The sequence below is a fragment of the Colius striatus genome, chromosome 5, assembly GCF_028858725.1.
Source record: "Colius striatus isolate bColStr4 chromosome 5, bColStr4.1.hap1, whole genome shotgun sequence".
NCBI lineage: Eukaryota > Metazoa > Chordata > Aves > Coliiformes > Coliidae > Colius > Colius striatus.
The window spans coordinates 25,197,966-25,223,830 of NC_084763.1; the positions used below are offsets into that span (position 1 = coordinate 25,197,966).

General features: G+C 39.9%; 1 protein-coding gene across 3 annotated transcripts; it reads right to left on the reverse strand.

Annotated features, from left to right (window-relative positions):
* Positions 1-7,666: 7,666 nt before the first annotated feature.
* Positions 7,667-25,844, reverse strand: CCDC126 (coiled-coil domain containing 126). Of its 3 annotated transcripts, XM_061997319.1 has the most exons (5): positions 25,763-25,812; positions 14,373-14,508; positions 12,954-13,086; positions 11,935-12,337; positions 7,667-9,307 (listed from the first exon to the last, which is right to left on the reverse strand). In XM_061997319.1, exons 4-5 carry the CDS (start codon positions 12,170-12,172, stop codon positions 9,126-9,128), a joined length of 420 nt encoding a protein of 139 aa, XP_061853303.1. In that variant the 5' UTR covers positions 12,173-12,337; positions 12,954-13,086; positions 14,373-14,508; positions 25,763-25,812; the 3' UTR covers positions 7,667-9,125. The 3 variants fall into 3 exon arrangements, with proteins under 3 accessions (XP_061853303.1, XP_061853304.1, XP_061853305.1); XM_061997320.1 differs by lacking the exon at positions 14,373-14,508 and having other exon boundaries at positions 25,763-25,844; XM_061997321.1 differs by lacking the exons at positions 12,954-13,086; positions 14,373-14,508 and having other exon boundaries at positions 25,763-25,827.
* Between the last annotated feature and the right edge of the window lie 21 nt (positions 25,845-25,865).

Sequence of the window (25,865 nt, forward strand, 5' to 3'; positions counted from 1 at the left end):
AAAATATATGTTCCATTACAAAATACATGTTTTGTTCATAGTTCAAGACAAAAGAAGGACAAGTTCGGGAAACATTCGTAATTGAAGATGGTTCTTGGATCGGCAACCTGCAATTCCCAGTTCCTCTCCCTGTGCCACAAAAACCCACTACCATGTTGAAACAACTCATCCAATGTGTTTAAAGCTTGTATTAAGTAGACCATAGGCTGCTATTTCTGATACTGCACCGTGTGAATTGACTGCTTCCTCTTGATAAAAGCATTTGGGTCACATAGTGAGCAAAAGGTACAGTATGATTTTCTTAGCCATACAAAATTGATATTTAAATTGTGCTCTGTGTGTTAGCATAAGGTACAAGCCCTCAGACTGTCAAAATGAGACCCAGAAGGGTAGGCTTTTTCCATACAATAAAATGTCAAGTGCCTGTCGAGTATGGTACAGCAATTCAAGGAAATCTCCAGATTGTTTTGCACTGGGCAAGCAACCAGCAGTGAAGCAGAAGGTGAAGAGAGATTTCACAGAGACAAAGGCAGTATTTTGCCAAAACATCCCCCAGAGAGACATGAAACAACAGAGAGGCTCTCAGGTTGCCAGCAGTTTCTAAATGAGGTGGTAGGGCATATGGTGTGGGCATTTGTCCTGTGTCTATGCCACATGCGTAAGAAATTTCAGCAGAGCAGCCAGCACTGCAATACAGCACACATGTCCTGTCACACATCCTGACACTCTGAGGTCTGAACACCAACAGGTCCCTCTTAAAAGCAGAAAAAGATACAGAAGCAAGTCATCACTGCAGAGAACACATCAAATAAGCCAGCAGAGGAAAATAAACTGACACAAAAACGTCAGGCTTGCTTCTCCAGGGAAAAGTAAATTCCTCCAGTGACCAAAACAAGAAACAGATGAGGAAAGGGGACCTTTGAAAGCAGGACAAGAAGCTCTGTAGACAGGGCATTGGAACATACTGAGGAACACAGTGCTGCACAGGAGCTGGACAAAACTGAAGACCTTTGAGATACCTTATCTGTGTGCATATTTCAATATGCAGTGCTGGGATCTCTGTGTGCCAGAGATCCCAGCACTGCCAATAAAATCACGGGACAGCTCTGACAAGCCTTGTTCACACAGAATGAGCAGAGCTCTTATGTCATGGGTTGATGTACCTCATCTGTGCAAGATCTTTGTTAAAAACGGTCCTCTAAAATACAGTTTGGGTTTGGAGAGAAGAGTTTGCAAACCAGGCAGCTTTTGGTGAGGCCTACAAATCTTAGTCTATATTGTACTTCAGTGTCACATTATGTGAAACGGTGTGAAGGTATAGAGAGTAGAAGCAACTTTTTGTGGAACACCTATCTCATAAACTACCTCTCATCTTAAAAAAATTGAGGATTTATTCCCAGAATTGATCACAGCAAGTGGTCTCTGCAAGAGACACACGTCAGCTTATTAGCACCCCAACATCTGCTTGGATCCAAAGTTTTGCTCATCAACTTACCTGGGAACAGGTATAAAAGGTTGAAGACTTTTTAGTAAATAGACTGAGTTCTTAGCTAATAAAGATACTTCAAGCATCCCCTGGCTTACTGTCATAGCACAAGTATTTTGGATTCAGAAAAAATGCTCCCGTCTCCCATCCCTTCTAAGAGATTGTTAACGGACATCCAAAAGAAAATTCATTAACAACTGAATCAAACCAGATTTTTCATGGTAAGCTATTGAATAATTTTAAATAGCAGGAAAAAAATTAAAAAGCCTGCTACTGTAAAGAGGCCATGCCACAAGGTAAGTAAAAGCAACAGAAACCCAGATGGCATTTTACCTCCCGTGGCTGTGATGTAGCATACGGATGCTACTGGCCCAAGATACCCGAACACATCAAAGTGGGTTGAACATATGGACACTCACTCACAGTACAGCTCTGTGAGACCCAAGGTGCTGCCTACACAAAGGCAACAGCTTAATGCTGCAGAGGGTGTTGACAGTCTCTCTCAACACCCTCTGTTAACAATAAAATGTGTAACCCTTTACATTTTTTTAAATCCTTACAAGTTTGATAAGTGTTTTAAAATTAATCTCAGTCAAATACCTATGCAAATTGAAAACAGACACTTTATTAATACAAGAATAAACAATTTAGAAATAAACATTTTAATATTTTAAATCTCAGGTCATAATTTTGAAGTAGTCATGCATGTGGTCAATGGCTATCTCTACCTATTCTGAAAGTGAGAATTGAAGTGGTGTAAAGGATAATGGAAAAGGTTTCCATCAAATTGTTTCCTTTGTACACGTTTGTTATTAGTATTGTGAAATACTTGAAAGCAAATGCAAGCAGTCATTACTTACTGTGGATCACTGGGTGGATAAGGAATTGGCTGGATGGCTGCACTCAAGGAGTGGTGGTCAACAGCTCAATGTCCAGGAGGAAACCAGTGACAAGTGGGGTTCCTCATGGGTCAGTCCTGGGATCAGTGTTGTTTAACCTCCTTATCAGGACAGTGGGATGAGTGCACCCTCAACAAGTTGAATGCTCAGCTGCGTGATGCAGTCATAGAATCATCACAGAATCGTTAGGGTTGGAAGGGACTGCTAGAGATCATCTAGTCCAACCCTGCTGCTAAAGTAGGTTCACCTCAATCACGTCACACAGGAATGCATCCAGGGAGGTTGGGAAAACCTCCAGAGAAGGAGACTCCACACCTTTCTCTGGGCAGCCTGTTCCAGTGCTCCATCACCTTTACAGTGAAGAAATTTTTCCTTGTGTTTAAGTGAAACTTTTTGTGTTCCAGCTTATGTCCATTACCCCTAGTCCTGTCGCTGGATACTACAGAAAAAAATGTTGTCCCATCACTTTTTTCCATAATTAACACACTGGAGGGAAAGGATGTCATCCAGAGGGACTATGACAGACTGGAAAGGTGGACCCATGCAAACTTCACAAAGATCAACAAGGCTAAGTGCAAGGGTCCTGCACATGAGCCAAGGCAATCCCAAGCACAAATAACAGTCCATCGGAGAAGGATTTGGGTGTATTGGTGGTGAAAAACTGAATATGAACTGGCAACATGCACTTGCAGCCCAGAAAGCCAACCACATCCTTGGGCTGCAACAAAACAGGTATGGTCAGCAGGTCAAGGGAAGTGAGTCTTCCCCCTCTACTACATTTTTGTGAGACCCCGCCAGTACTGCATTCAGCTCTGGGGCCCCTGAGATAAGGACATGGACCTGTTGGAGCAGGTCCAGAAGGCGGCCACAGAGATGATCAGGGGGCAGGAGAACCTCTCCTATACAGACAGGCTGACAGAGTTGGGGTGGTTCATCCTGGAGAGAGCCCCAGGTGGATCTTACAGCAGCATCCAGTACCTAAAGGAGGCCTACAAGAACATGGGAGAGTGCATGTAGTGATAGGACAAGAGGTAATTGCTTTAAACTGAAAGAGGGGAGGTTTAGATTTAGTGTAAGAAAGTTCTTCCCTATGAAGCTAGTGAGGCCCTGGCACAGGTTGCTCAGGGAAGCTGTGGATGCCCCACCTGTGGATGTGTTCAAGGTCAGACTGGATAGGCCTTTGAGCAACCTGGTCTAGCAGAAGGTGTCCCTGCCCATGGCAGGGGCACCTTCCACTAGATGGTCTTTAAAGTCCTTTCCGACCCAAACCATTTATAAGCTTCTAACCATAGGCATAGTTTATGGTACAATAAAAATTAGTTTACATATTACTAGCTCTAGTTTACAGGCATTTAAAAATGTCATCAAGTTTCTCTTTGGTTTTGCTATCAGAGAAACAGAACATGATTAGACATCTACTGAACAGAGTAAGCTGATGAATGCCACAGGGAATATGCAAGTTCATATGCAAACTCACAAAGGTTTTTGCTGGAGGTACTGACAAACATAATTTGGAAATTTGTAGTAATTAAGATCACTTAGAGATAAGATAATTCAGTAGCATGTCATGCCACTGGTGCCTAAGTGATGTGATTCCATGTATGTATGTAATTGAAGGTTTTTTCTTCAACTTGGACCTCATTTTAATAACTCAAATGATATTTTTAAACAGGTACAAAGGCATGTGTTCATCACCCCAGACAAACTGAGATTTAGTGAAATATCAATTCAGTAACACTATATTCCACAGGAGAAACATCACAGAAGTCTAGTTGACCTTTTTAGCTGCTATGAGGTCTCCCATTTCACTCGTGCCTTTGAAGAAGTATTTTGCATACTGTCAAATACATTAAATTGAACCTCACAGATAGATAGCAGACAGTGTTGTTTTGTGAAGCACAAACTAATGAAAGGACACAATCCCAGGCAAGATTATATTTGGATTGTAAATTTCAATAGACATGACTTTTACAAAACCACACCTATTAAAATTGTTCTAGATATTTAGCTCATTCCACTAACTTGAGTATTTTGAGGAAGTATTTTCTAAAATGTTTTTAAGAAAGCATAATAAACTGAAAAGTTTTACGTAGTCATTTTTCTAAACAAATTTCTTGTAGAGGTTCCCAAATTTACTCTTCTTCTGCATTCTCACAGCAGTGATTACTCTCGGAATAACATACCTGCACAGGAAGCACTTGGTCACTTAGGCAACTTGCACACATCACAGACATGATGCGGTCTGCAAACCTTTGCATTAGCAGATCTTTTCAATTACAATTTAGACTATCTAGCCAGCTTCTTTAAATGACTATGTTAACGAAAAACAAGTATTCAGCAGTTACCTGGAAAACCAGAAAACTGTGCAGTATGTTAAGCACGTTACTGGATGACAATGACACTGATGTTACACCACACTGATGACAAGAACCTCCACATCCTCGTACCATGTTTCTTTTTTTAACATTATTACATTAAAAACAGATCTGCAAATTTCTGTGAGCCCAACAGTGGGTAAGCAGCTTATTAAGAGCCATCTTCAAAGCATTTCATTGAAATACCTGTCTATCTGTCCATCCACTCATCCCAAAGGGTTTTTTTAATGTGGAACCGCTCAGCAGTTCTTCACACACAATTGTGAGATGATGCTTGGGTGTTTTAATTACATTAAGCTCCCTATGGTGAGATTAAAAAAAATTATTCATTTATATGAGGACAGCAACAGAAAGAACTAGAGAATCAAGATAGTCTTCCCTAAGATACCAGTTACTTGTGGAATTGCGTTGTATTAAGACCCGTGGTGCTTCTAGCTGTTTAGACAGCAATCGTGTTTTTCTTTCCATTTTTCTTCATTATAACTTTTGTTTGGGAGTGAATCTTTAACATTTTTTGCTACCTACATTAAACAATCATTCACAAGCACAGAAGTACTACCAATTACCTAGTGAAATCAGCTGGTAAACAGTCATGAAGCAAATTACAGCTGTCAAAACTCAAGTATCGTAATTTACCAAAAGATTTAAAGATTTAAACCAAACACCACCACTGTCAGGAGTTCTTAATATAAGTGAGGTTATATGCCACTCGTTCTTTATATAAAGGAGGTTATATGCCACTTTGCCCTCTAAAGAAAAAGGAAAAAAAAATAAAAGGAACTCAATGCAGCCTAAGAACCGACTAACCTTAAGGAGATTCTGTATTTCACAAAATTTGAAGCAATTCACTTTGGGAGGAGTGATGTCACCTGAAATGGGAAATACATAGCTGCATCATTTTTTTGTTTGGCAACACAGACAAATGCTGTGATACTACCAAACATTTTGGACCTGGGGTGACAGGCTTTCTGTTGCTGCTTCTTCACAAGTCCTTGGGTTGTTAACATAACCTCCTGCCACTGCAGGGCTGCCACACTTCTCAAAATATTGTATTAAAGGAAGATGCAGGATAGACTATGTAGACGTTTTCTTGCTGCTCTTGCTTGAAAAGGTAGTTGAGAGCCACTCCTTATCCTTCCCTTACCCTCTTTTCGCTAGTCCACACTGGAAGTTCAGTTTTGCCACTCATCTTGGCAAAAACGCTGAAGTTCAACTTACACGCTCTGCAATGCTGGAGCAAAGAAATCATTAAAATAGTCCTCTGCTAGATAGTTGGTGAGAGGATAGTACAAGTCAGAGACAAGGCATGGCCATACAGCACAGAACAAGGCTGTCCACGAAAAGAGGGGAAAGATGTATCACAGACACTGATGTGTTGCTCTATCAACCTCTTATAGTGCTGGTTTCATGTGAAGTTCCATGTAGGATACTACTAGAGTATTTTCAACCTACTTCTTGATAAACAAGTGTTTCATCAATATTCATGAATGGAACATTTGTGCCATAAGATGTAGGTAGCTCACAGTTCTCCCTATATTTACTTGCAAAGTAAATTGTACTTGCAAAGACATTGTACTACTGAAACATGAGCAAAAAGCAACTATTTGCTAATGGCACCACGAATTACTATGAGGAGTTCATAACTGCTCCTAAGTTAGTGTATTAGTTCCAAAATCTCTGCATAAAACAAGCTGTGTGTGCACATAGTGACAAGTATTCACCTTGTAACTTTTCTTAACACTTGTTTAACAATCTTCAATAACTTTAAGACTTCACATACCCTTACAAGAAAAAGGGGAAGAAGTCACTTTACATAAAGACACAAACCCTACTCATATTACTGTTTATGGCAGAAAGGGACACCACCCACCAGTTTTGGTTGATACCACTCAAGTACTCAGGGAATAAAAAGTACAGATAGACCAATATGAAAACCTACCTTCACATCGTCAAGAGACTTGTCGATTCAAAAGAAGTTATGCATCTATCTTCACTCTTAAAGAGTAAAGTTGTCACCATTAAAGACCTAAACTAGTCATTTTCTTCTTATTTCTCCCCACACCTCTAACCTGAGGAAAGTTTCAGTGAATTAGAATTTCAAGAGCAAAAGAACTCAGTAATCAACCAGGAAGAATACCAGTGTTGGCAATTAAAGTAACTTGATTGTAAAATATTAGAATTAATTGTGCAAAAGCAGGATGCATTGAAACTTGCTAAAGCTGAACAAATATGACAGCTGAGGCCACAAACTTCAGGGTGACAATGCACTGGGAGTCATCTGGTGCTAAGAAAAGAAGATGAAGAAGTAGGAGATAATTGTCCGACCTGAAGTTAAAAGACTGGTAACACTGATGACACCTAAGCACAGATAAGCTACAATGATTTAAAATCTGCATTAAAACTTGTAACTTCTGAGACAGGAACAGAAACTGACTTCAGAGATAGAACAGAAACCAGCTTGAGATAGAGAAAGGAACAAGAAGACTGCAGACTCAAATATTGCTATTGGACCAAGTCCTCACAAGACTGGAGGGGCACTTGGATTGTCAGGGAAAAATAACCTTGGTTGGGGACCACACTTGAAAGAGGGACTCCAGCTGGAGCTGTAATAAACCGACTGTGCCAGAACCTGGAGTCCAAACTCTGCATTATGGTGCGGGGCTCAGTGTGGGTCCAGCTACACCCAGACTCCTCTTTGAAGGAGTTCAGAAAGCAGAAGGGAGTCCAGTCTAAACCTCATGACTTAGTGGGAGAAGCCTTATTAGAAACTCCTACAACAACCAGATAGGCTGCTACTGAAATTCAGAGATGTACCATTCCCCAGTCCATAAACACCTACAGCACATGTAGCAAGAAGGACAAAATTGTAGGAAGGAAAAAGAAAAACAAAATCAAACCCGGGAGCCTTTCAAGTACAATTAAAAATTTATTTTTCTCTTTCTGCATTGAAGCAAGTACACATTTATACACAGTGTGACAGGAAAAAAAACCTGTCTGTATACTAACCGCAATTTTAAGTCTATTTTTCCTTTGTAAAAGTCTGGAATATTATCAAGGAAACAGAAGAAAACCCATATAAGTTTGGACGGTATATCATCCAACATTTCTGGTTTTACTGATGTTTTTTCTACCTTAATATGGGATTAGAACCACCCCCTACCAAAGAAAAAAAACAAAACCAACCCACTCACAGGAGACTTGGCAAGAGTTTCTGCACATACTCTCCCTCTTTTCCCAAACATCCAGGACATTTTAAAAAAAGAGGCTCAGTGGCACTTTCTCTTTAATATGACTTAAGTAACATTTTGAAATACAGTGGATCTGCACTGCAATTTACTTTGCTGTAAAGTGAATTTAGACATAAGGCAAATATTACCTTAGCTCTCAAATATTCCATGGTAAGACATCCTTAGTACATATATCTCTCTTAAATGCTGAGATGCCTTATTTCCCTTCATTGCTTTTCTTCCTGATCAAAAAAGCAATTCAGGGAGAAGGTGTGCTATACCCATCACAAATTGCAAGGTACAAAAAAAGTTAAAAAGAAATAGCAATGAATAAACAAGATTCATGTATCTAAAACTTAATTCCATCACTTAAATAATTTTATCTGCAATTAAAAATACATACACTTAAATAGCTTTGTAAGAAACAATCATCTAAAGATATCACAGATTATGATTTGCTTTTGATAATCTAACTGCCCCAACTCCAGTACAAAGATGTACCTGGACAGTGTTACTACCTAGGATGTTTTCCTATTATAATTATTTTTCTTAAATATACAGTAAATTCGCTCTAGCTACTCTGACAGATAGTGCAAATAAAGACATTCTTTGGGTCACAATTTCAAAATACTACTGCCAATGCTATCCTTGATTTAATATTTTTTTTAGTAAATGAGTAACAAAATATAAGTATACACATTTTTTAGCATCTGTTTAACAATGCATTTTCCTCAGTTACCTCAGCTGAATGCAAAACATGAATAAGCTACAATACTGCTCACCTATCCAAAAGGCATATTATATTTAAACTTAAATAAATATATTTAGAAACCTACCTACAAGTGCTCCACTGCTTTCCATTTATTGTTATTATCTGATGGCATACTACAACAAATCATAATAAGAAATCATCTTTAAAGACAACAAAGATCACTTCAGAAGTACTGCTCAAAGGCAATGAAATAATGCTTTGAGAACCTATGCACATAAGTTATGCCTCTATAGATCCAGCACATTGTGTAACAGAATTGTTTACGTTTCTTTTAGAGTCAACTACTGCTTTGCCCTAGCCAGAAATAAAAAGCTTATGTTAAATATTACTTATCATAGATGTAGCAACACGAAGTGGCCCTGTTTGCTATCTAATGTTACTTGCTGTTTTGACACGTTTATTTGAAGTTACTGGCGCCTGATTGCTAGTTCCATTAGTGGTATTTGTTGCTGAAGCATTCACAACGATGTAATCAACTTTGTTTTCCAATTTCACAAGGCGTTGTAAGATGTCATCGAGAAGAACAGCAATTGTTCTCTTAAGATCAGCTGAAGATAATGGAAAAAGGCAATTAGAACCTATTGTTTACTATGTGTGGATAAGAACTGCTATTTCAACATATTCTCATCTTAAGACTTGCTATCCTTCCTCCCAAACTTTTTGGGAAAGAGTCCAGATTAGCATAAAAGTATAGAATTAAATAGCTGCTTGATATCTTCTTTAATTCCACTTCTTTGTTACTTTAGGCAAAGAAGATACCCCCCCCCCCCCCATAATAGTGCCCTGTGAAGGAAGCCAATTAACTATTCAAGTACAAAAGGAAAACCGCTAGCTGGAGCATTACACTAATGACTGTTCAAAGGCCATATTCCAAATTTTTTTCCAGACAACAGCACTAGAATACCCAACTACGAAATCTCTTAGCCTTGGACAGCAGCAGAATATATTTAAATACTTTGCAACATTAAAAAAAGTGGTTCTTGTTACCTTTCTCCAAATAACAGATGTATCCCACAGAAAAACTGCTTATCACTTACACAAGCTATAAAGTAGAAGAAAAAAAAATCCATCTATTTAAGGCCTGTATTGCTTGAAAAACAAAAGAAAGGACAGTAAAAAAAAATTCCTATGTTCTGGAACACAAAGATGGTAACAACCTTCCAACAAAAGCTAATTATGCTGTCATCAATGTTCGTATCACTGTCTTTGCTCAGGCTTGGAAAAGATGAAAAAACCTACCAGATTTTACAAAGTGTTAAAAACCTCCCAACACACATAGGCACACACAGACTCCATCCAGCCCCTGATCAGTTCTTAACCAGAAAAATTGAGAAAAATGCAGGCATGGAAGTGAAAAAAGAGCAGTAACACAGATAAGATTAAACACTACTAGTAAATTAGAAAAAAAAAAATCTTCAGTCAGTCCCTCCCTCTAAAATTAACTAGTTCTTGTGTAGCAATGTTATCTTGGGACAAAAAAAAAAAAAACCCTAAACACAAACCCCAATAAGCCCAAAAAAACCAAAACCAAACCAAATCCAACTTTAAAAATTGTTTTATGGTTCGAGGCAGGGCAGGATCTGCTGTCAGTGACACACTGTGGGTCCCATACTCAGTAGTACCATTCTGGGCTCAGTGGTCTGAGGGAAAGAATTGCCTACTCAAGTTGTAAGTCTGACCATCAGCACGTAGCTCAAGAGCTGACTTAACTTTTTAATTAAACGTCAGACAAAACCTCAGAAGGCAAATCTCATTTGCAAAAACGATGTAAGTGTTATATAGCAGTAGGAAGCTGCAGTACACAGGAGTTTTTTAAAACAAATTACATGGAAAAGTAATTACACAGCAAAACCAGGAAATCTCTGAAGACTAAAAAGGGGGGAGAGGGAAGCAGGGAGAAAAGCAGAAAGAAGAGAACAAGTAGTCTCTACTAGTAACTTATTGAATGAAAGAATTAAATGCTATGACAGTTTGATACTGTCCTCCACTTGGGTTACTTTCTCTTCATCCTGTCATCACAGACTTGCCACCTTAATCCTGAGCAGCAGCAAAAAACAGTTTACATACATTTTGCTGTTTGTACTCTTACCAAAGTGCCTATAAAGGGCATCCTAAAACTGGTAGAGCCCATCATTTTAAGCATTCCTTAAAAGGAGGATCAAAGTACATTAATATCATAGAATTACAGAATGGTAGGGGTTGGAAGGGACCTTTAGAGATCATCTAGTCCAACCCCCCCTGCAGAAGCAGCTCCACCTAGATCAGGTTGCACAGGAACATGTCCAGGCGGGTCTTGAAGACCAACCAGGAAGGAGATTCCAGAACATCTTTACAGATACTATCATTTTTAAATATTTCTTTGTAAGCCTTGCACTAGCCTTATTTTCACAGACACACTTTTTCCTTTCTCACAGAACACGGGTAGTTTCTCCAAACTTAATCATAAGGGATTAACTAGGCCTCACTGCAGCCTTCCTTCAAGAGAATCTATGAGGGACCAAAGAGTTAAAATTATTAAGACTTTTAAACAGCTTTGCTTAAAAGGTCTCAAACCCATCTTTTCTGTATTTCAGAAAACAGTCAATACTGGCCACAAACTCATCAAGTTAACAAGTAAATCAGACAGATATAATGTAGCCAGTACCAAAGCTCTAGAGACAAGAGACCTTGTCTCTAATGGCTACTTCTAAAGCAACAGGAAATTCTAATAAATTCGAAATTGCCTTGCAGTCTCGAGATTGCAAACTCAACCAGTATGTTTCTTTCCACTGCTTTTTTACTACTTAAAGAAGAAAATTAAAGAAATAAAAGCAGAAAGTTAATAATGAGCACATGAAGAATGAACTGACAGTCTTAAAACTTCATCCTCAAATCAAGGATGTGCTTATTCCTCAATATCTTAAGATTCAGAAAGATCACAATGTTTCTGTTAATCCTGTAAATAACTCTAGTCATATACTTGAAGATACCTAAAAAATTTCTGGAAAACAATCTCATGTCTCAAGTTTGATTCCGCACTTCAACTTCAGTGAATAAATTAAAATCAAACTGGCTAATACAGAAAGGTTTTTCTGTTCAAGAGCAGTATATGTTACTTTAAAAACAGTATAACTTCACAGTTTTCAGGGGGAAAAAAAGTATTTTAATAACTAGTATGAGTTTTTTCCTCTCTTACCATATCCTGCCATAGAAGCTCCACCACCGCCATTCATTAAATTCTTGTTTTCTTCTGCCAGTGCTTTGACGTATCTTTTACTCAGATCTAGTATCTGTCCACGCAACTCAGCACTACTTTGGCGTCGTGGATACTGAAAAGTGTAGCGTAGCAACATCAAACCCCAAATGATTCCAAAAACTAGTAAAAACATACTCAGTTTCTGGGACATATTTTTTCTTGAAAAAGTTAGAAACATTTCTGATGAAGGCCACAGGTGTGTCTTAATTTCAAGATAAGTAATTGAACTTTGCTTTGTTAAATTAGATTACGTGTTAAACAAAACCAAATTTCTGTGAAGTGAAAAGTCTTCTGTCTGGATCATCTTGAATACATCTTCTCATGTTTTATTTTGTCTTGATTCCTGAAATTTATAAAATATTTCTTGGTTATTCAAAACTGCTTCAGTTTTTGAGATAAAGGACAAGTATCAGCTGCCAAATGCAGTACTACTGTGTAACCTATCAATTCTATCTGCTTAGAGGTGCAGTTGTCTTTCCATCTCACTTGTTTACAAGGTTGTTTATTATTATTATTTTTACTCTCAAAAAATCAAAACATCTATGCTTCTACAAATCACCTTAACTATTTTAAATACTGTAATTTGCAAGTCGAAATGTAATTCAAACAAAATGCAATACCTAGAAGAGACTTGTAAAACATATATTATGCGACATTTTGATGAGTGACACACAAATATCTACACAAAAGAGAAAGATCTTGTGAATTTATTCACTTGATTCTTATTCCTCACTTAGAAGCACAGTGCAAGCATAAAGAGGTAACATGCAGAACAAAGATTTGGGTTGGTTAGTTAGTTCAAAGTTAGGCATTGTCATCTGCTTTTGTACAACATTAAGATCTTAATTTGGGGGGGGGGGGGGGGGCGTCTTATTAATAAAGAAAAAAAAAAAAACCAGAATGAACAGGCACATTGCACTTACTTTTAGCACTTCACTATCACTTTAAAAAAGTCTTACCATAGCAGCCAACTCTGATCCTTCAGTGGATTAAGGCTTCAGGAGAAAAACAAACAGTAGGAAAGCTTCAGCAATGAAATAGCAGATGTCCCAACAGTTTGAAGCAATATGAGAGAGTCATCTTCAGCCAGCTCTGTAGGGGGGTTGGGGAGGAAATTAAGCAGAACAAAGTACAGGGCTAAAGAGACTTTGATTTTCACGTGGAGTGGTTTAAGTTGAGGGCTTCAAGCCACATTATTTTAAAACAGAAATACATTTTTAAACCTAAATTGAAGTAATTGTTAGGGAGAAAAATAGATTCCATTTCAATTTTATTATAAATGCATACATTTGAATATCCAATAACTGATTTCAACATACTTTTTAAAAAGACTTGGTAATAATCTCACTGAAATGTGTCCCTCTTCTTGTGTTATAAGACAGTGACAACGGATGTTCGAGGTTCATCATATATGTATAGATGCATGTGTTAACATATGTATCATTCTCTTCTTAATTTCCCCCCTCAAACAAATCCAACCTTTTCAGTATCTTTACATGTGTATATCACATATTTCAGCCACCCCTGAAAGGGACAGAGAACTTCTGGAGAGAGTCCAGCACTGGGCCACCAAGACAATCAGAGGAGTGGAACATCTTTCATATGAGGAAAAGCTGTGGGAACTGGGGCTATTTAGTCTGGAGAGGAGGAGACTGAGAGGAGATCTTATTAACATTTACAAATATCTAAAGGGTGGGTGTCAGGAGGTTGGGACATCTCTTTTTTCTATAGTAGCTAGCAACAGGACAAGGGGTAATGGGAGGAGGCTGGAACACAAAAAGTTCCACTTAAATATGAGAAAAAACTATTTCGCTGTGAGGGTGATGGAGCAGTGGCACAGGCTGCCCAGGGAGAGTGTGGAGTCTCCTTCCTTGGAGGTAAGACCCGCCTGGACCTGTTCCTGTGCAACCTGATCTAGGTGGAGCTACTTCTGCAGGGGAGTTGGACTAGATGGTCTCTAAAGGTCCCTTCCAACCCTACCATTCTATGATTCTGTGATTCTATTCAATACTTTATTAAGAGACATTTTGTATTACTTAACATATCTGGATAAAGCTACTCACTTCACATAATAGTTATGTTTTCCCTGTTATTCACTATTCTTCCCCACACATTACTTGACATGAGTGCTTTTCAGACTGAAGTTACACATTTAATAGAGTTCCCCACCAAACTTTCTATGGTAGTGCTTAGGCCTCTTTTTCTATCAGAACATTAAGACCAAATTTCTTATCCTGCTAAGCACTCATCTAAACTTAACTCCATGCCTCCATTCTATTTTTCATCCCCTCTGCAGACCAGTTCAACTGGTCATATGCCAGTGGCTGCAAACATAAGTGCCACTGCCACCAGGATTCTGAGTCGTGCTTGTCGCTTACCCTTCACTCTTCAGATGATCCTCTCAAAGGGCAGGCCAATACACTGATTCAGGCTCTAAAATCATCATGCATATCTGAATTATTCTGAAAATGATCAACCCAAGGCAGCGGCAATATTAAGACTCGGACACCAAAGCTGCTGGAAAGCAACAAGTATAGTAACTGCCAGTACATAAAGTCTTACTGTTCGGTGTACATAGTTTTTACTTCAGATTAACTGTGGGATATGACTGTGCAAATGGACAGATACCCAATATCCAGCTATTTGAAATCCTGCTGTAAATTCAGTAGGATGTACTTTCTTCAAAGAATGTGCTTATTCCCCAAAAAATGGTTTTAAGACAACAATTTGTCTTAAGTACATACCAGAAAAAATGATAGAAACTTGTATTCTACAGTATCAGCATGAATATTTGAAATTGTATGGTAAAAGATTTCCTGAAACAGATCCTCCCTAATATGAGCTAACCAAAACTTCTTTTCCCTCTGCCAAATCCATGGCTTTGCGCTCAGACTTTAAAGCATAAACTGCACCTACATCATTATGCATCTACATAATCCCTGAATAGTATAAAATATGATGGAAAATATTTACATATGAGGTCCAGGAATAAGGTATTCACATGATGGCTCAGAAGACCAAATAGTGTCTCTCAAGGAGAAACCACAAGTTTCAACCCTTACTCCCCAAAGTCTACATTTTATATTATTTGGGAAAAAAAAAAAGCCTGAAAGCAACAGCTCATGCAAAATTTAAATTACGTTCATCTCTCCACAGTTCTCCAGCCATATCTCATCCTGAAGCATTTAGACAGTATCACTATAGAGCTTTGGAGTGGAAATAACTGACATCACGCTGTAAATAAGACCACAAGCCAGGATAAGAGCCCTAGCCAAGAGGAACATATTGAATAAACTATCGCCAAGGAGCAGTAGGAATTGCAGACTGGGTCTTTGCCATGTATATTTGATTCACAGTGCACATACTGACTACTGAAACTAAAGGACTTAACCTGCTGGGCAAATGGCATAACATCCAAATACTGACACTGTGCAAAGGAATTAGGAGTAAGGCATACCAAAAAATACGGGGACTATTTGTACTTGTCACTTATATGTATTTTTACAGGTCATTCCCCCTTAATGAATTCTAGTGTAATTTCAAAGTTCTGGAGATTTGCTCTCATCTTTGCCTCCCCTGAAACGTGGACTTCTAGTGACCCATAACATGCTCCCTGCAAGACCCTTCCAAGACTACACAGTGTAGAGTGACCAAAAAAAAAAAAGAAAAAGCAAAAAAAAAAGAAAAAGCAAGCTTATACCCATGTGATTTGTCAGTAGGGAAAAAAGGGCCAGTTTACCACCCTCCCAGCTGCAGCTGAACGGCTAGGGCTTTTACAGCAAAAGAAGTTAAATCACTGCAGAGAGCAAGAGGAAAAAAACCACATCAGAGTTATACCTTCTTGGAATTCACACCATCCCTAATCATAGAGACTGAGACAAAAGGAAGACAAGCATAAAAATAAGAAGTACAAAATGGTCAAAATTTGAAAATCCAAGGAGGAAAACGAAAAAACGAAAAACAAATCAAACCCACACACAAAAAAACAACCAACCAAAATCTAAACACACACACCACTCCCCAAACAAAACTCCTGACTTGACTGTGCAGGCAAAATGGCAATCCAAGAATCCATGAGAAGAGAGTATCTTCTGGCTAACCCTTTCAACAAGCAGCCTGAAGTGACTGATTCAAGTGGCAATTTTTCAAAGTTCTTTAAAATCAGCTTGTGTATCTAAATCATTCAGAAAATGGCAAGCCCACGCCAGGGGCAACATTAGCACTTGGAACTACAAGCAATTCCTGAACAGAGGATCTCAGACTAGGTTTGCCTTTCACAGACATAGGAAGCTTGGTTTTCTTGACTGTTGCCACTGCTGTTTGTCTAACATGCCACTGCCGGTTTAACATTGTACAGAGACACCTCAACAAACACTGACATATATCTGGCAATGAAAGCAAAGAACTAAAGCACTCATCATCTCCAAAATAAAATCCTGTCTTTATGCTCTGAGCTGTGTTGCAACATCAGTCATATATAAATTATATTTTTTAGTGCACGAAACAAAAGGCACAAGGGCCAAAGAAAAAGCAACGGAAAATCCATTGTATGTTCCATAATAAAACAAAGTTCTAGTATCTTTGTTGCTGCTTAATTAAACAGTAGTACTGGACATCAGTTTGAATATTTACCACTCTCTGGGGAAATAAGACCATACTTACAAAACATCATACTTGAATGTTGTTGAAAAGTCTTCCTCAGATTCTGCTTTACCTATTCCCAGCAAACCCCAGAGAATACATTCATGTACAACAACAACAAAAAGCCCTGATCTCTAAGGCAAAGGAACACCTCACATACCCTTCGAAACAACTGCAGGAAAACAAAGCATATCCACATCCTGCACCTTACAGCACTGTCAGTTCTGTTCGTCAGCTCATGAAAGACTGTTACAGATTTGTCATCTAGCCTGCCTGAGCAATCCCATCCTTCCTAAACCACTAGAAGTCGTTATGAGCAACAGCAGAGCAAATTTAAGATGCTGCTGCAGAGTCAGTGTGTACCTTCTCATTTTGAAAAATGTAAGGGACAGACTGAGATGATGATTTGGAAGAGAAAAAGAAAGCAGTAGACACATCAGGTATTTTTTGGTAGTTGTTAGTAAGCAGCTTCAGCAAAACACTAACAAAATAGAGTCAACAGAAAGCGAAGAACAAAGAAAACTAAAGCCTGAGAAACCCATTCCATTCAAAGATCAAAAAGACTTTAAGAATAACACGAAGAAACATACACTGAAAATAGTATTGTTAACATCCAGTCCAATAAGGTCACCTCTTTGGTTATATATTTTGAAAGATGGAATGCCAAATACTGAGGCAGTAGTTCTTCAGTGATGTCCTAGAGACCTATATAGGTTTCTAATGAATCATTATATTAAGAAACTAGCCTTGGTAAATAGGAATTTTACTCAATCTATTACTACCATAATACTTACCTGTGCCTTATTGCCCAATTACAATCAACAACAGCATGGCACAGTGAATTCAAAAGCAACTTCGGGTTTCTGACCAATTATTAACTGCATAAACAAAAGAACCGATCTACCAAGACAGACTGAAAAAAAATATTTTACAAATACTGGATATAATCATAGATAAGTGCATCCAACTATAGACAAAGGAAGGGGAAAAAAAATCTTGAAACACCAGACAGAAATTAGGACAGTACAAATAAAAGCTGACAATAATTGCTATTAAGTAGTTGTAAAGTACAAAATTTATTACAATTACAATCTCAGTGGCAATGTAACGAGTTTATGAAATTATTAAGGATTTAAAATTAAGATACTAAAATTATGTCTAATACAAGAAATTTCTATTTCACAGCAGCAAACATCTTCAGTGAAGTGAGGGTACTGTATCAATGAACTGTGCAGTAGCAGGCATGTTGATACCTCACTGCAACAGCTAACAAATGTTTCAGGAAGACAAAAATCACAGGTTGTTACAGAATATATGGAAATACTACCCAGTTCTATCAGTTCTATCCCACTAGATTCCCTTTATTAGCATCTATTTAGGGTGTGCTCCTCCCAGTCCATTTACCTGTGACCTCCAAAATCTTTTTTCCATGATTTTCCAAGAGAAGATTTCAAGCATCACATCAGAGTTACTCAGATGACAGATGCTATGTTGACCATTCTGAGCGCAGACGAGCTAGTTCTGCGTTATCTGGAAACCTATCGGCACAGTGGCTGTGCAGCAATGAAAATGGGATGTCTAAAGAATGACTGACACACACAAAAAAAGCACAGAACATATTCACTGACCAATTAATCTCTGAAGACAGGGACAATGAAATAAGCACCTAGAAGCCCAGGAGCTACATGCTGAGACCTTTGGAACACAATTAAAATGTCTGTATTCTGGTAATTTGCAGTCTTACATGGCTATTGGTTTGGCAATAGGAGAAAAATCTGCATGGGATGCAGCTGATAAACAGGTGCCCAAAAAAGCTAAGTATATCCTGTCACCCAGGACATTCCTGCCAAAACACAGCAACTTCAGTTCTGTCCCTAGGTGTAACACAAACCCCTTCAACAAATCATCTTACCTATGTAATTCATATCTAAAACTGATCCCCAAGGAAGAATCACATTCCTCATACTTTGAAAAGTACATGAGTTCTTAAAAGATGCCACTAAAACCTTTGCCCACATCCATACTAGTGACTTTTGCAGACCCAACATTTTCCTTTGACTCCTAGATTCATTAATGAGGTTCACTCAGAGAGCTGTATAGTGACATAAAAGAGCAGAATATTCTACTTGGAAGTAAATAATTGACAGTGACGTGTGTGCCCACAAAAATGAAACCATGTTCGAGCTGTCTTTTGACAAGATCAACTCTCAGCATGTTAAGTATTCCTATTATTGTTGCTGTAAACTTTGGTCAACAGAAAAATGTCACCAGCAGTGAGGGAAAAAAGAATATACCACTGACAAAACCTCAGCAATGCCTGACACAACAGAGTCTATCAAAATGCAATGCCTTCATGCTGATGAGACTTGAGGGTCTCTTGAGACTGCATCATAGATCATTCCATAGAAGAGAGAATTAATACCTGCAAGGTTCAAGTGAAAATAACGGCACTATACAACACACTGCCATCTTAAGAATGGGCAAGAAGGTGTATTTCTGGCCAAAAAATCAAAAGGTTGCCCTATGAGAGCTGCTGGGCTGCAAGTTTTAGCATTTCTGTACCACTTTTGTAATGCACTGCCAAAAGAATCTGCCGAGTGCTTGGTGTCTTTTCCAGGTCATGTATGTTTATACCTTCTCCAACAGCACGTTCCTCCATTCCCTGCCTCTTCATGCCCTAGACTTGCAATTACCAAGGAACATTGGGGGGAAAAAAAAAGTTATCCTTTTACCTTATTGCTATCTGGTTTTGGGCAATCCTTTTAACAGATATTTCATGTAAAATCATAGAAAGAGGTGACCTTTAAGGAAACAGCAAAAAAGGATAACTACAAAGAATACTTATTCTTCAGCAGTGCCGCAGACAAAGGATAGCTGGGATAAGAAAAGTCACAGCTCACAAAGCAGACAGATGATGTCACTGCTGACAAGCTACTGGGACTACCTTAAATATATCTTCAACCAGGAACAGTATTACCTCCTACAGGCAACTTAGAACAGCGCACAATTAGTAGCCTGACTTTGAGGTGAAAGCAAAACCATATTGCTTTAGACTTCAAAATCCCTCATCAAGTTTTACAGTGGCTCTGGTATAAAAGCATCTGAATGCCTGAACACCACATTACTTTTTGTATTTCAGTATTTTAGAAACAAGTCACCAAAACTTCTATTTTGAATGTATGTAGTCCTACTTGCATTTCTTCCAGGAATTTGTGTGTGCTATGTCAAAAAAGTCTGCTTAGGTACTTTCTGGTATGTTAAAAGTATCCTGGCTTTTTTTTTCCCCAAGCATCCCACTCCGATTATTTTGCCTACTACTGTCAGTGAATGCTTTTAAAATAAACCATCTATTTAAAAAAAAAAAAAACTTGGTTCCTTGCCTGTGGGCAGTCAGCCAAGATTCAAGATTTTGAGAGGGCAAATGACTTGGCAAGGGTTGTAAAGAAAATTAAAGAAAGCAGGTATCAGTGAAGATGGTATATTACACTTGCTGAAGTTCCTCTCCTCTCACTGGGTCCATCTGGGCCTCAAAACATTTCTCCATCTCTGTACCAGCTTCTTAGGAAAAAAAAAATTACATCTCAGCTTCATTACATCTGGAAGACTTTATATTTTTCTTTATACTTTATTGCTGCTGTTCAGGTCACAGTAAGGCCTTTGATTGAAAGAATCACAGTTATACAGAGCATGAGATACCTTCTTGGCTGGCTTCTCATTTCCTAATATGACTGCAGGAATTTTTTCATTGCAGTTGAACACTAGGCTACATCAACAACATCCTCGCTAAGTCCTAACTAGTACCTCCACTCCCTTGTGAAATTTCATAGCTGTGTTTCCACCACTCTTTCCAAAGCCCCTGGGATTCCAACATTTAGCCAATTTTAGCTAGTTTTAGAGAGAGCCAAACCTACAAGATCACAATGTGGGCTACTGCGAAGACAGCGATTTTAGCTGAGCATTTTAAACAGAACTAAAAGGAAGAGGGGTGGCAGTGGATAAAGTGATGGCTGCAACAGCTGAGAGATTGCCACTGCAGACCTGGCCATTCATGTATATACGGTGCACCATCCACACAAACAGATTCTCACTGCCTCCCAGGGGCACCACAGTGGTGTGCACTGCAAAATATTTTATTGTTAAAATTAAGTAGAAATTACCCAGAAATTTAACTGTATTATTTATGTCATGGTAGCCTCTTAATTACTTTGTTATTACTAAAGAGATGAATTTCAGTGGTTTAAGTTTTCAGTCCTCATGTCTAGGCCCCTAGTTGAGGCCCCATTTTACATAGGCAAAGCACCCCTTTAGTTCTGAGCAATCCAAAATCAATCTTTTAAATTACTTAGCCAAATGGTAACACAATTTTTTGTAAAGTTGACAATCATAAAAGAAAGTTTAGGAGTCTATTAATAATGCTCAATTGAGGAAACCCAGCCCACCTATTGGTAAAAGTTTTCAATCACAGGTGAAAGATGATGTCAAATTACAAATACTATATAAAGTACATTTTAGCAGTAAACTTGTACCAGCACAAAACACATTCATTTGAATGACTGAGCTCCACAGATTTTTCACAGCTACTGGAAGCAATTTAATGGCTATTTTTGTCACTCACTAGTCCTTAGACATGTTGACTACATAGCTGACAATTTAAGCTGACAGCATGCATTTATCTTTCTTACACTTTGGGCAAGATGCAAGAACTAGTGCTTTCAGCTGTTCCTGGAAAAGGTACAAGTGATCACAAACTCTAAAGGAAACATTTTACTTTTAGCAGTTAAATGACATCTAATCCCCAAGATAAATTACAATCCGTGATGAGCTAATAACAAGTGCCTCCTTCAAGAAGCAAAAAGCCAAAAAGGAGCCTCTAAAAGCAGAAACTACAAAAGCTTAAAAAAAAAAAAAAGTAGCTTTATTTCCAAATAAAAGCTTTAGAAAAAAGACCTGCTTAGCAGGCCAGAAGAATTCCAGAATAATTGCTTAAATCCTCTGGAGTTCTCAAGTACCTGAAATGAATTATTAAACAATTATATATTGTAACACATAACAAAAAGAGGCCAGAATAATTTAGGCTTTATACACATGGGTATGCCCAGCAGTCAAAATGGGAACAAAGGTAGCAATAAATTTCCACATTTGATCTAAAACTGCAATCGCTCCTCTTCTGACACTATAACAACATGCTACTTATATATTATCTTCATATTGTCTCCTTTCTTTGACATTCTCATGAGTGAAATAGCAACTCTCGACATTTGCTCAAAATAAACACATATTATACAGAATGACAGAATGATAGGGGTGGACCACAGTTGGATGAAACCTCTAGAGATCATCTAATCCAACCCACTGCTACAGCAAGTTCACTTTGATGAGGTTACACAGGAAGACGTCCAGGTGGATTTGGAAAACCTCAAGAGAAAAAGACTTCACAACCTCTCTGGGCAGCCTGTGCCAGGGCTCCCTCTCCCTCACAGGAAAGAAGTTTTCTTCACGTTCCAGTGGAACTTCCTGTGTTCCAGTTTGTGCCTGTTACCTCTTGTCTTATCACTGGGCGCTACAGAAAAGAGACTCACTCCATCCTCTCAACATCCACTCTTGGTATTTATCAATGTTTACACTGACATGGTACCTCCTCAGTCTTCTAGAGCCTGAACAACCCCAGGTCACTCAGTCTTTCCTTGTAAGAGAGATGATGTTCCAGTTGCTTCATCATCTTGGTAGCCCTCCATTGGACTCTCTTTAGAAGTTCCCTGTCACTCTTGAACTGAGGAGTCCAGAACTGGACATAGGACTCCAGATGAGGCCTCTCACCAGGGCAGAGTAGACGGGGAGAACCTCCCTTGACCTGCTGGCCACAGCACCCCAGGATGCCATTGGCCTTCTTGGCTACGAGGGCACATTGCTGGCTCATGTTCAGTTTATTATCAACCAGCACTCTCAGGTCTCTCTCTGCAGAGCTGCTGTAGCTCAATCCCCAGCCTGTACTGGTGCATGGGGTTGCTCCTTCCCAGATGCAGGACTCTGCACTTGTCCTTGTTGAACCTCATGAGGTTCCTCTCTACCCAACTCTCAAGTTGGTCGAGATCCTGCTGAATGGCAACACAGCCTTCTGGGGAATCAGCCAGTCCTCCCAGTTTGGTGTCATCAGCCAACTTGCTGAGGGTACACTCTGTCCCTTCATCCAGGTCGTTGATGAAGATGTTGAACAAGACTGGCCCCAGAACCGATCCCTGTGGAACTCCACTGGCCACAGGCCTTCAACTCGATTCTGTGCCATTGATCACCACCCTCTGGGCTCTGTTATTCAGCCAGCTCTCGATCCATCTCACTGTCCATCCTTCCAAGCCACACTGCCTGAGCTTTCCAATGAGGATGTTATAGGAGACAGTGTCAAAACCTTGCTGAAGTCAAGGTAGATTACATCCACCACTCTCCCCTCATCTAGCCAGCCAGTCACGCCCTCATAGAAGGCTATCAGGTTGATCAAGCAGGATTTCCCCTTGCTAAGTCTATGTTGACTCCCCCTGATAACCATCTTTTCCTTCATGTGCTTAGAGATGACATCCAGAATGAGCTGCTCCATCACATTTCCAGGGATGGAGGTGAGGCTGACTGGTCTGTAGTTTCTTGGATCCTCTATCTTGCCGTTTTTCAAGACTGGAGTGACACTGGCCTTTCTCCAGTCCTCAGGCACCTTGCTTGTGCTCCATGATCATTCAAAAATGATGAAGAGTGGCTTAGCAACAACCATCAGCCAGCTCCATCAGCACTCATGGGTGCATCCCATCAGGACCTATGAGTCTGTGACTGTCCAGCTTGCCTAGCTGATCCCTAACCCAATCCTCCTCAACCAAGGGTCTTCCTTCCTCCAGACTTTCTCTCTATTCTCCAGACTGAGCTTCCTGAGAGCTGGCCTTAGCAGTAAAGACTGAAGCAAAGAAGACACTCAGTAGCTCCACCTTCTCTGTATCCTGCATCACCACGCCACATGCTTTGTTCAACAGCAGTTTCACATTTTCCCTAGACTTCCTTTTGCTGCTGATGTACTTGAAGAATCTCTTGTTGTCTTTCACATTCCTTGCCAGATTCAATTCCAAGAGGCTTTAGCCTTCCTTGTTTCATCCCTGCATACTCTGACAGCATTCCTTTACTCCTCTCAAGTGGCCAGGTTCTTTTTCCCATTCCATAAACTTCCTTCTTCCGTTTGAGTTTTTTACAGGAGCCTCTTGCTCATCCATGCAGGCCGCTTTACCTGAATTTTCCCTTGTGGGGATATACTAGTCTTGGACATGGAGGAAGTAGTGCTTGAAAATTAACCAGCTCTCTTAGGTCCTACCTTATAAACTCCTACCCCAGAGAGACTCCTCCAAGTAGGTCTTTAAAGAGGACAAAGTCAGCTCTCCTGAAGTCCAGGGTTGCAATCTTACTTACTGCCCTGCTTCTGCCATGCAGGATCCAGATCTCATGAACCATGTCATGGTCACTGCAGCCAAATTTACATTCAGAACAAATCACAGTCATGATTAGCTACTAAGTTCAGCATGTTCATATTCTCAAAGTTCTGCTAAAAAAGTCACAATTTCTACAAATCTCACCTTTTACAGTGAAAAATTGTTGTTGTTCCCCTCCCCCTCAATTCACCCACTGAGAGGGTAAAACAACAAAAACTCCAAAACAACAAAAAAGCAGTTGTTAACTTGATCTGAATTGCACTAAAGAAACTTCACATCACATCACAGGACAGCACAAAAAGTCCCTCTGCTTTTCTTTGTGGAACACAGAAATTACACTCCATTTTAGTTGTCAGTATCTTTTAGATGACAAGATACATGAAAGATAATTTACAGCATGCTGCCATGTTAGATTAGGAAACTCAAAAGAAAGTTTATTAATAATGAATGATTAACGCAGCTAATAAGGTAGCGATAATAGCACATTATAAATATTTACAGAAATAAATTTAATAGAAGATTTAAAATGTAGTTAAAACATCACCAGATGTTACATATAAAAGCCATTTTATTATATTGTGAAAAGGAAGCATTATTCTACAACTCTTGCTGTCAGGAAGTTTCATAACTTACAATCTCCTAAAATTAAAACAAATGTTTTGTCCTTTTTTTTTTTTTTAATGCAGACTTGTTAGTGCCAGAAGATCACTTCAATCTAACGTTATTAAGAATCCTGGTTTTGCTTAAATATGGATTAAATAAACATTTTTTTTCTTCCTTCTAAATACCATCACATCACTGTAAGCATTCTTTGCCCATTTGAAAGTTAGGTCTTACAGTACAAGAAAAATATCAATCAAGTCACTGCAGTCATAGTTTATGACAGGAAGACCACTGCAAATCAGGATGGAAACCAGAAATGCCTCGTTTCCTTCACTGCTTCCTCACCATCCAAGGACATTGTATCACAGCCTCGGAACACTGTTATTCAGCCGAAGGGCGCACTTGGCCGCGGCGGGCAGCAGAACAGACTGCACCCAAGCACTCGTCAGAGGGGTCTGCAGGAACGCTCCCACTGCCACTTGAAAACCCCGCGAGGTCACCGCTAGCAAGAGCCAGCCGGGCAGGAAGGGCACCGACCTGCAGGCAGCACCCAGCGCTCCCGCAGCCCAGCAGCACTCGCTGCGGAAGGACAAACTTGGGCAAGGTGGAAAGAGAGAGAGCTGGACGCTGCACAAAAGCCGGCGGCAGCGCAGAACGATGGCCGAAGCCAGAAGGAAAAATAAACCTGTGTCGAAGCAGTGGCCAGCCCTGGGAGGCAGAACTACACGGAGCGCTCAAGCCAAGTGAAAATCTGTGTTTGTCTGTCAGCTGCAGCCAGGTCGTAGCCATGCAGCTCCCCTCCTCGCACGCTGCGCAGCTCCCCCTGGCCAACCCCGTCCGAGCCTGGCGCCTCTCCTCCACCGCCCCCCCACACACAGCGGGATGCTCCATCCCCCATCAAGGACTGCCGGGCCTCCGCCACCCTCACGCCACCCCCGCCCAGCTAGAGGCCTTTCCTCGCCCCCTCCCCAGCCGAGAGGCACCGTTCTTCCCCACGCCACCCGGCACAGCGCCTCAGGAGAACGGGGCAGCCCCTCGGCAGAGCCCACCCCGCAGCCCCGCGCTACCTCCACTCCCGGCCTACACCCGGCTGACAAGCGCCGCTCGCTCCTCTTCCGCCCACCTCGCGACGTGACGCGCCACGACACGACGCGCCACCCGAGACCGCGC

Excerpts from the sequence above, each read along its gene's own strand:
- CCDC126 (XM_061997320.1), bottom strand. The coding sequence starts at position 12,172 with ATGTTTCTAACTTTTTCAAGAAAAAATATGTCCCAGAAACTGAGTATG. Across the intron at positions 9,308-11,934 it reads AGCTTCTATGGCAGGATATG|CTGATCTTAAGAGAACAATT; the intron begins GTAAGAGAGGAA and ends CATTATCTTCAG.